Source organism: Portunus trituberculatus, chromosome 42, assembly GCF_017591435.1.
Source record: "Portunus trituberculatus isolate SZX2019 chromosome 42, ASM1759143v1, whole genome shotgun sequence".
NCBI classification, from domain to species: domain Eukaryota; kingdom Metazoa; phylum Arthropoda; class Malacostraca; order Decapoda; family Portunidae; genus Portunus; species Portunus trituberculatus.
Window position 1 is genome coordinate 25374289 of NC_059296.1, and position 11515 is coordinate 25385803.

An 11515-nucleotide genomic window follows, 5' to 3' on the forward strand; every position below is an offset into this window, starting at 1 on the left:
GAGGTTTCACTGGAGACTGCTGGGGATGTGGCAAGTTGGGTCATAAGCGAGAGAAGTGTGGCCAACCAAGAAGATCACGCTCGCTGGAGGACACTGACTGTATAGAGAGGTGGTGGCGTACTGGTTAAGATGGTGAGCATGGGATCAGGCAGATGTCCATGTGTAGGTTTGAATCCTACCACATACCACATTGAAGCTATGACATTTGTTGAGTGGTTTAAAGTTAACTACATGTCACCATGATACCCAGGTTCTAGGTGGTTACACCAAAGATGCACATGGGTGGTGATATGGGCCCTAATATGGGTACTACTATAAATAAAATGACCTGCATCACTAATGGGAAGAAGCTTAACAGTGCTTCCCACATATACTCTTTAAGTATGGCTATAGGCGCTATATGCCATAACATTAAAGAAAAAAAAAAGCCATGCTGCTGGAGTTGTTGCCAAACAGGACACTGCTCGAGGGACTGCCAGGACTCCCAAAGGAGTGGTGGAGATGGGAAACGCAACTGGGCTGAACAGTGGGGAAAAGCATCAGCCGAAGACTGTCCTGCCCCACCAGGAATAAGGTGCTGGCTGACAGCAGTAAGTACAGCCGTGCATGTCTCAGGCACAGTGAATGGGCGCTCTATTCAGCTAGTGGTGAATACGGGATGATGACGGATGCATACCCCCTACCGCAAATGGACAACATATTGAAAGTGCTAGCTGGAGTGCGGTGGTTCTCAACACTGGATTTGAAGTCTGGGTACCATCAGGTACCCAGAGATGGCAGAGGAGGACAAGCAGAAAACCACTTTCTCGTTTGGCCAGGGGCTATGACAGTTTAGAATGATGCTCTTTGGCCTGTGCAATGCCTCCAGCTGCTTCAAAAGACTGATAAAGAGAGTGCTGGAGGGGCTGCAGTGGAAGTCGATCCTGGTGTATTTAGAAGACGTCCTCGTGTACGGTAACACTTTCCAGAAGGAGCTGGGACACCTAGAGGAAGTGCTACATCGTCTACATGCAACCCCCCTGAAGCTCAGCCCCAAGAAATGCACCCTCTTTTAGTCAGAAGTACCTTTCTTACGCCTCATAGTGGGGTGGAAAGGCATCCATGCGGACCCTGTAAAGGTGATAGCTGTAGAGAGCTAGCCAATGCCCACGGATGTGATCGGTGTGAGGAGCTTCCTGGGGTTATGGGGTTATGCTTCTACTATCAATGGTTTGTGCCAGGGTTTGCCGCCATCGCCGCTCCACTCCACCAGCTTACAAGGAAGGGGGCACATTTCCGGTTGGATGATGCATGTCAAAGGGTATTTGAGTCGCTGAAGTACGCCTTGGTGGACACACCTGTACTGCCTTACCCTGCCCCGTCTCTACTGTACTTGCTGGATACTGATACTAGTGCTAAGAGGGTGGGAGCTGTGTTGTCTCAGCTCAAGGATGGACAAGAACACGTGGTGGCTTAATTTAGTGCCAAGTTTTCAAAACCGGAAAGAAACTACTGCATGAGGAGGAAGGAGTTGGCCGCGTAGTAAAGAACTTGCATAATTTTTCACCACTCCCTCTACGGGGCAGAATTTACCATCTGAACAGACCACGCTGCTCTCCGCTGGGTCCAGACGCTAAAGGAACCCAAGGGGCAGCTAGCATGATGGCTGGGCAAGCTGGAGCAGTATAATTACCGCATTGTGCACCGCGCTGGGAGGGTGCACGGTAATACCGACAGTCTCAGCTGTCGCCCATGTGAGCCCAGCTGTGCTCACTACTCCCAGAGAGAACCTGATGTCACGTGCCAGCGGCTACGGGTCCAAGGAGATGCGGAAACTGGTGAACTGTGGAGGAAGGATCAGTGTGAGGACCCAGATCTGTGATCTAGTGGCTTGAGCCTGGCCAGGGGCAGCTAAGCTGGCAACACGTATCACATGAGAGCTTAATGGAGTATATACTTAATGGAGCAGTGGGATGCACTGTGCCTGGAGGAAAGCGTGCTTCAGCGGTGGTGGGTGGACACCAGGCGAGGCAAGGATTGCTGGGTGGTGGTGGTACTACGCTCCTGACAGAAGGAGTTCATGAGAAAGATGCACGATAGAAACACCAGTGGCCACTCAGGTGTTAAGAAGACACTGGGTCGGCTGCGGCAATGCGTGTACTGGGTGGGCTTGAAGTAGGATGTGACAGAATGGAGTCATGCCTGCTGTGTGTGTGTGCGGTGAAGCGAGGTCCTGCTCGGAAGACATGTATGCTCCTTCAGCTGCACCTGGCTGGAGCAACCATGGAGAGAGTTGTTGTGGATATAACAGGCCCATTTCCTTGCACTCAGTGGGGCAACAAGTTCCTCTGCATGGCCATGGATTACTTCACGAAGTGGCCAGAGGCCTCTGCCCTCCCAACCATAAAGCCAAGACAGTGGCAGATTTCCTGGTCACTCAGGTGTTCCTGTGTTTTGGGGTGCCAGGGGAGCTCCACTCAGACAAGGGACGAGAGTTTGATGCTTTTAGTGACTTGCAAATGCAATCACATATTGATACGTGTGAACCCGCCTTAACAGAAGGGAATGGGAATAACAATAAACATATAAACAAAGTCAGCATGATAAACTAGTGAAGAAAGCTTCCAGTAACAATCAACAAAATAAATCTCTGGGAAATATTATAAACCAACAGAGTACAAACCCAAGAGTTGTGGTAGATATAATAGTATCAAATATACATATTATGCTCTTAAATACCTAGCCAAAAATAGGTAATAAATGTCAAGCATGTGGTAAACTAAACCATTTTAAACAGTATTGTACAGCAAAGAAATAAGTGTAAAATGCATGCTCCTCATGTACACAGCAAGGAGACAGTCAGGCCCAGAAGGAGCTAAATGCTACTAATTTTGCTTTTTCAATAAACACCTCTCATGATGGTAGAAAAAGAATAATATTAAGTTTGCATGTAAATAGGATTCCCATCCCTATGCAGCTAGACATAACAGCGGATGTTTCAGTAGTATCTGAGGAGGTGGCAAAGACAATACCTAACATAGTATCTCCCTGTGAGTTTCCTTATAGATTATAATGGAGAATGAATACAAGTTTTAGGTATTGCTAAAGTTGGTGTTAGCTATAATGGTAAAAAGCACATAGAATTACCACTAACTATAGTTAAAGGTCAACGTCAAAGTCTTTTTGGTTTAGACTGGATTGGAAAAGTAATTCTGCAGCTGGATCTTGATAATTATGATGTCAATAAGGTATAGAATGTTCACCATGAGAAAAGTCTTAATCTTAGTAAATTGTTTGAAAAAACATGCAGCTATTTTCAATGATAACCCAGGAACAGTGAATGGAATAACTGTTTCATTGTTACTTAAGGCTGATGCCAAACCTAAATTTTGTCCACCAAGACAAATACCTTTAGCCCTAAAATCACTAGTCGAACAAGAAGTTCACACATTAGTTAATAGAAAGTCTCTTGAGAAGGTTAACTACTCTGATTGGGGTACACCCATTGTTCTTGTAGTAAAGCTAGATGGTAGCATAAGGCTTTGTTGTGACTATAAAGTAACTGTAAATCCTCAGTTGCAAGTAGCTCAGTGCCCTTTGCTTAAACCTGAGGACATGTTTGCTACTTTGGGAAACTGCCAGGTTTAAAAAAAACACTTAAAACAAGCATTTCAGCAACTAACTATGACTGATGAATCACAAGAAATCTGTACACTAAGCAGAAATTTAGAATTTTTCCTCCCTAAAAGACTACCTTGTGGAATTGCTAGTAGTCCAACCCTTTGGCAGTTAACCATGGATAAAATGTTTCTTGATTTTCAAGAAACTTTATGTTTTGTGAACAACATTTTAGTCGCTGGTAGAACTGTTGATGAGCATCTTAACAGACTAAAAGAAGTACTAAGAATAATTGAAGATTATGGACTGAAAATAATAAAAAGATAAATGTGAATTTGCAGTATCGTCTGTGGAATATCTGGGATTTAAGGTAGATGGTAGTGGTATATACATAAGACCACAGGTAATGTAAAGGTTATAAGGGATGCTAAATTACCCCAAAATGTTGCAGAACTAAAGTTATTTATGGGTTTAATGACAATTTATGGACGCTTCATCCATGCCTTGGCAACAGTTGCACATCCTTTACATAACCTCCTCAGATATACTATAGAATCATATGGTACTGGACTTCAGAGTGTGATGAAGCTATACGCAAGGCAAAAGGGGAAATAACTTCTCCCAGACTCCCTACTCACTCTCAGCCAGACATACTAGTTAAACTAACATGTGATGCCTCATTTCATGGCATAGGAACTGTACTTGCCATCGTCCTACCAGACAGAATAGAAAGACCAATAGCATTTGCTTCTCACTCACTAGATTCAGCTGTGAAAAACTACTCACAAATACAAAAGGAAGCTCTAGCTTTGGTGTATGGTGTTACAAAATTTCACACATATTTGTATGATAAACAAAGGTTCACTCTAGTGACTGACCACAGTACTACTACTAATACTACTGCTGCTGCTGCTGCTGCTGCTGCTGTCGCTGCCGCTGCCGCCGCTGCCGCCGCTGCCGCCGCCGCCGCTGCTGCTGCTGTTACTGTTGCAGCTGCTGTTCCTGTTGCTGCTACTGCTCCTGTTGCTGCTACTGTTGCTACTACTACTACTACTACTACTACTATTACAGTATTACTACTGGTGCTACTGCTGCTGCTGCTGCTGCTGTTGCTGCTGCTGCTAGTACTATTACTATACTAGTCGCTTCTATAATGGTATTCATATTAAGAGCAGAGCCTATTTCTATATGAGGAGAATGAGACAACATAGCTTACTTCAGCATAAGAGGGTAGCGCCGAGCTGGGAGTCACATGTAGCCTGCTTAATACTGATGTTAAAGATCATTCATTGTGCCTGATAGTTTCACCAATTATTTTCCCCATTTCCCTTTGTGCTTTTGCTGTGGGCCACACTTTAGATTGTCCTAGGTTGGGCAAAACTACTGTAAAGTCAATATCGTTCCATATCTCATAGAACACCTGTTAACAATGATTGAAAATTATCATTTTTTTTTTTTTTTTCGTGTGTGCTTGTGAGTTAAATGCGGTTGGACGAGTAAGTGTGGCAGAGGCTATACTCGCCGTTTCTCCTTCTCCCTCTTTTTTTGTCGATCTGAGTATGCGCAAAGAGAGAGAGAGAGAGAGAGAGAGAGAGAGAGAGAGAGAGAGAGAGAGAGAGAGAGAGAACTGTCTGATGGGCAGTGAAGTAATGCGTTTGTATGATAAGAGAAGTCAAGAGGGAGCTTTTTTATCTCATTGATCACGTAAAACAGCTCTCAGCTATCAGATATTGCAAGAAAGGAAATCATGAGTCAAGCAAAGCGACAAACATGATAGTGTGAGACTACCGTGACTGTGCACATAATGAACTCTATAAATTCTACTGAAGGAAGACGATTAAAGCCCTTTATACATGTCATATCATTTTAGTAAATCGGAGTCTATAAACAAAAAAATAATGAATTCATTGGGATGACGAAAAGACATGATACGAGAGAGAGAGAGAGAGAGAGAGAGAGAGAGAGAGAGAGAGAGAGAGAGAGAACACAGGTATCTCAAATACAGAGCAAGTAACGATGACTTGCTGCCTTCCTTGCCTGCGGTGCTCGATATTAAGAAATAAGTTATGTTCGTTTCTGGCGACGAAGTTCTAATGTAAGTGTCATGTCCCTGTCTCAATGCATACTTTTAGCTTTTAGCATGTGCAAAACGGGTGATAATCCAACACACACACACACACACACACACACACACACACACACACACACACACCGCGTAGTGTAGTGGTTAGCACGCTCGACTCACAATCAAGAGGGCCGGGTTCGAGTTCCGGGGCGGCGAGGCAGATGGGCAAGCCTCTTAATGTGTGGCCCCTGTTCACCTAGCAATAAATAGGTACGGGATTTAACTCGAGGGGTTGTGGCCTCGCTTTCCCGGTGTGTGGAGTGTGTTGGGGTCTCAGTCCTACCCGAAGAGTCTATGAGCTCTGAGCTCGCTCCGTAATGGGGAAGACTGGCTGGGTGACCAGCAGACGACCGAGGTGAATTACACACACTTCTTAATTTTCTCCTTTATCTAATTATTTAACCATTCATGTGAAACTAATGATTATGAGAGAGAGAGAGAGAGAGAGAGAGAGAGAGAGAGAGAGAGAGAGAGAGAGAGAGAGAGAGTGTCTCCTCGAATGATAGTAGTCATGCTGGATGCTAATAAGTGAATTATTTAGTATAATGAGTGTCTGCAGATGTACGAAGACACCAGTGTTGGTGTTGTACTCTGGCACAAGCCTGTGCAGAAAGTTATAATCGTGTGATGATTATTAAACACAGAGAGACAAACTGACAGACCCAGCAATGCAGCCTCCATGTTTGGTAACTGCTGGGCTCTCCACATCATCAGCAGCAACAGTAGTAAAGGGATGAGATCATGAGACGTGAGGGACTGACTGCAGGACTTGGCGGTACTGGAACCGTCGAGTTGGTGTGCACAAAATAGTCGGAGGAGAATCATTGTATTACATCACCTGTTCTTTCTTCACAAGTTTACAAGTTCTTTGAAATTGTGTGAGCCTATAGTGTATGTCTTTTTAATTGTTAAGTGTAATTTGGAGTTTTTTTGGTACTGTGTGGTGAAGAAAACCTATCCATACGACTATTTATCAATTTACCGAATTGAGAAAATTCCTGCAATATTCACATGGAACCTGTGAGGAGTCATTACTCCGTATTGGGCTACATCTGTGCCTCTTAGACTTGCCATCAAACCAACGTCAAGTAAAGAGTGTTACTCACAACATCACCAGTGTGAAAGTAAAAAATGTAAGGGTTGAAAGCAGTGCCTTTGATAGCGATGTCTTAGCCTTTAGTTTTGTCCCATTTTCATTTCAGAATACAAGATAAGGTTCGGTGGCAAGCCGCAAAGATGCTGGTGGAAGTGATTCTGTTCGCTGTATTGGTGTTTCTGTTGTGGAAGACCTTCAGGAAACCCCCAGGACTGCCTCCAGGTAAATCTTTCTTGACCTGACGTCACATAACTTGATGCTAGGAGATTTTACACTTTGTGCAGAATTTCACACCCTTAGTTTTGTGATTCGTAATGGTGGTACTTGGTGATGTTGTCTCTCAGGCAGGTGGGGGCTTCCCCTAGTGGGCTACATACCCTGGACCAGCAAGAACTTTGAGGAGCAGGTGATGGACCTCCACCAGCAGTATGGAGACATCTTCCTGTGAGTGACGGTGTGTGTGTGTGTGTGTGTGTGTGTGTGTTTCACTGTTTGATCTGCTGCAGTCTCTGACGAGACAGCCAGACGTTTCCCTACGGAACGAGCTCAGAGCTCATTATTTCCGATCTTCGGATAGGCCTGAGACCAGGTACACACCACACACCGGGACAACAAGGTCACAACTCCTCGATTTACATCCCGTACCTACTCACTGCTAGGAGACACACTCAAATATCTGCACCCGGCCGGGGAATCGAACCCCGGTCCTTTGGCTTGTGAAGCCAGCGCTCTAACCACTGAGCTACCGGGTGTGTGTGTGTGTGTGTGTGTGTGTGTGTGTGTGTGTGTGTGTGTGTGTGTGTGTGTAATTTACCTCGGTCGTCTGCTGGTCATCCAGCCAGTCTTCCCCAATACGGAGCTCGATTGTGAGTCGAGCGTGCTAACCACTACACTACGCGGTGTATGTGTGTAATTCACTGTTTGATCTACTGCAGTCTCTGACGAGACAGCCAGACGTTACCCTACGGAACGAGCTCAGAGCTCATTATTTCCGATCTTCGGATAGGCCTGAGACCAGGCACACACCACACACCGGGACAACAAGGTCACAACTCCTCGATTTACATCCCGTACCTACTCACTGCTAGGTGAACAGGAGCTACACGTGAAAGGAGACACACCCAAATATCTCCACCCGGCCGGGGAATCGAACCCCGGTCCTCTGGCTTGTGAAGCCAGCGCTCTAACCACTGAGCTACAGGGCCGTGTGTGTGTGTGTGTGTGTGTGTGTGTGTGTGTGTGTGTGTGTGTGTGTTTTATGCATCAATTTAATAATTATTGGCATAATGTGATGTGATATTACTCAGTACACTCTATATACAACAAACGCCCTCTCTTTAGAAGCATGTATTTGAGCAGCAATGTGTTCCTCATGCAGGTGGAGGATGGGAACTCAGTTGATGGTGTTTCTGAATAACTACAAACTGATGAAGGAAGCTTGCTCCAGATCCGAGTTTACTTTCAGACCAGACTGGGAAGTTTTGAAGAATATAGATGAAACTCCCAGTGGTGAGACCACTTAACAATCTTATGTTAACGTAATGAAATTATAATTTTCCTTGAGTAATATTTAGCTTCCTTACGTGAACCCTCAGGAAACGTAGAGATGAGGAATTTGTTTATGCAGAGTTGTGCTGTACCACATGTGACTATTGTTATGTTCATAAACAGGAATCGTATCAAGTAATGGTGTCTTATGGCACAACAACCGGAGATTTACGCTGCGGCAGCTGCGTGATCTTGGCATGGGCAAGTCCTCGCTGGTGGAGGCGGTGCAGCACCAATGCCTCAAGCTACGCGAGACTCTTGCCGAGGGGGCTGGAACACCTGCAATGATTCCACATCAGCTTCACGTGACTGTGGTCAACGTGATCTGGCACATGGTGGCAAGTGCGTGGCGAGTGAGCCTGAGGAAGAGTTTACTTTTCTGCATTTCTGTATTGTCACTCCAGTCTTGTCCATTTCATCTATTTGTATTTCTCATCCTCACAGGCAAACAGTTCGATGCAGAAGACAAAAGATTACATGAGTTTGTAAAACTTATGTCAGAATTTGTCTTGCTTTCCAATCGATTGGCCATCAAGGACTTCATGCCGTGGCTGCAAAACGTCATGCCTGATTTTCTCTTTAAACGCCTCATAAAATATCATGAAATGATGGACTTGAAAGAAAAGTTCTTGCGATACTTTGCGGTGAGTTTTCTATCTTACATGTTGTTACATACGTTACACTTCTTTCATAGAGATTAATCTGATCTTAGTGGACGATATTGTGAAATGTTTTAATTTCCCAAGAAGTTTTGTTTCTGTTTTTATTTTACTTTCTTTTTAACAGAATAATATTTCAATTGATTAGGAAATCGTCATTCCTTGAACTGTGGGTAGAGTCTTATCTAACAGGAGTCATGTTATGAAGGGTGTGATTTCTGTTTCCCTTTGTGCGGTCAGGAAGAGATAAAGGAACACAAGGCCACTTTGGATCCAGACAACCCACGGGATCTTATTGATAGCTACCTGTTGGAGATGGAGGCCAAGAAAGATGATCCGGACACAACCTGCAGCGGTAAGTCTGCTAGAGGTGCTCCATCGCTCCCTTGTTCTTTTCTCTATAGGTTCCCCATCTTTATGAATTTCTTTATAAGGTTATTTAGTCGGTTTAGTCCTGAAGCGAGACATATCAATCGCTCTCCTCTGAATTGATGACAACTCATGTTTGTATCCATAAATTCTTTCACTGATATGTATTTTTATAATTTCTGAAAACTTCCACTTTGGCATATTTATTTCAGAGCAGGATATGATGTTTTTAATGTTGGACATGTTTATTGCGGGAAGCGAGACCATCGTCAACACCTTCGTGTGGCTGTGTTGCTACTTGGCAGCATACCCGCAGGTTCAGCGCAAGTTGCAAGCTGAGATTGACGAAGTGCTTCCCGGTGGAGCTCTTCCCACTTTGGCAGAGAAATCCAAGTAGATAGATCCCTTTCTTGTCTTGTTCATCTGTCAGTACCTGCTTAGGTACCACCTTGTAAGCATAAACAGGTATTTTATGTCTTCACTTGCTTATTCGTTGCGTCTCTATCAGGATGCCGTACACAGAAGCAGTGATCAACGAAGTGATGAGGGCTTGTGCACTGGTAAACTTTGGATTGCAGCACATGGCCGCCAATAACACGCAGCTCGGGGGTTACACCATTCCAAAGGTGCGTTACTCTCGTGTGATCCAGTGACTTGTGGTGCTGACAAGAACTAGAACAACATGAACTTATTTTGAGTCAAATGAACACACGTCTTTGCAGGGAGCGGTTGTGAGCGCGAACGTCATATCGATCCACTATGACAGTCGCTCCTGGGATCGACCAAAGGAGTTCAGGCCAAGGCGTTGGCTGGATGAGAAAGGCGAATTCTTCATGCCGAAGGATGGTTTCCTGCCTTTCGGTGTGGGTAAGATTTTTTTTCTTTGTATGGCTATAAACAACAGATTCAACTATGACGACTTATAGAGTACGGTACAGTGGACTGTACATAGATGTGCGGTAACATTTATAACTCCTTAGCAGGAGCGAGGCCAGTTAAGGTTGAGGTAATAGAACTGAATTGCTTTGAGTTTCTTTTCTATTTTTTTTTATCTTGATGTATTTACCTATTTGCGTCTTTCACCTTGTATTCATTGGGCGAAGGTACTTTTGCTCCATGTTTCAAACTCCAAAATGATATTACCTTCTTTCCTATTAATTTTCATTGTGTTTTGGCTTGTTTCAGGAAAAAGAGTGTGTGTCGGGGAAAGTTTGGCCCGGATGGAGCTGTTCATCCTCACCACCATGGTCTTCCAATGCTTCACCATCGCTCCTGCACCTGGCAAATCTGTCAACCTGACACCTGATTTGAGTGGTTTCTTTCTCCGCAAGGCAATGCCCAATGAGTTCGTCTTTACCGTCAGGGAACAGTAATGGTCGTAATGGTAATCATCTGCTGCCCAGTAAAGTATGTCAGCGACATCAAATATCTCTCCATCTTTTTACATATTTTTGCTAGTTACCATGTGCAAATTAAATTGTGTTAGTGTTAGTTCATTGTCTGTCTGGCCTGGCTTTATATTGTAACCTACCACAGCTTACCATTCGATCAACCTCACTATCAACATAATCAACTGTTTTCACTTTTGTCTACAAAAGTGACATAATTGACCCATTTCCTGATGTTCTTTTGTCTGTCTGACATTAGAATTTGATGAATGCAAGCAGGCATGTCATAACTCAGAACGTTAAAGGCGTTTACATGCTATGGGTATTAATACAGTTTTAATCTCTAGTGACAGAATTTCCAACTTATTTGATGACTGCATTGCCGTCTAGTGAAACTCTCCGAAGTATTGCAAACTGACTGAAAATCATTTACCTAACTTTTACAATAAATTCCCATTTCTCTACATTTCAACCCTCTGGCGTCATTATTACATTACGGAAAATGAATTACAATCACTGAGTTTGTTTTAATTCCCTTGGAGTTTTTTTTCCTATTATTTTGCAAGCTGTATCGTCGTAGTGCATCTGATATAGGGAACAAAGTACAGTGGGAGTCTCTGAATGTATCTTTCGGACATGTTGCATTTGTTTCACCTTAGGCCAGGCTGTGGTTCTGTTACATGTAGCATCAACCGAAGAAACATCCTGGACACTTCCAGGATATTGAAATGCT

The 11515-nt window shown here is 44.0% G+C and overlaps 1 protein-coding gene across 2 annotated transcripts; it reads left to right on the forward strand.

Moving 5' to 3' along the window:
* Window positions 1–6282: 6282 nt before the first annotated feature.
* Window positions 6283–11302, forward strand: LOC123517642 (cytochrome P450 2L1-like). Of its 2 annotated transcripts, none has more exons than XM_045277944.1 (11): window positions 6283–6613; window positions 6925–7040; window positions 7163–7262; window positions 8197–8327; window positions 8490–8708; window positions 8811–9010; window positions 9266–9380; window positions 9607–9787; window positions 9903–10020; window positions 10117–10261; window positions 10580–11302. In XM_045277944.1, exons 2-11 carry the CDS (start codon window positions 6959–6961, stop codon window positions 10765–10767), a joined length of 1479 nt encoding a protein of 492 aa, XP_045133879.1. In that variant the 5' UTR covers window positions 6283–6613; window positions 6925–6958; the 3' UTR covers window positions 10768–11302. The 2 variants fall into 2 exon arrangements, with proteins under 2 accessions (XP_045133879.1, XP_045133877.1); XM_045277942.1 differs by having other exon boundaries at window positions 6284–6600.
* The last annotated feature ends 213 nt before the right edge of the window (window positions 11303–11515 follow it).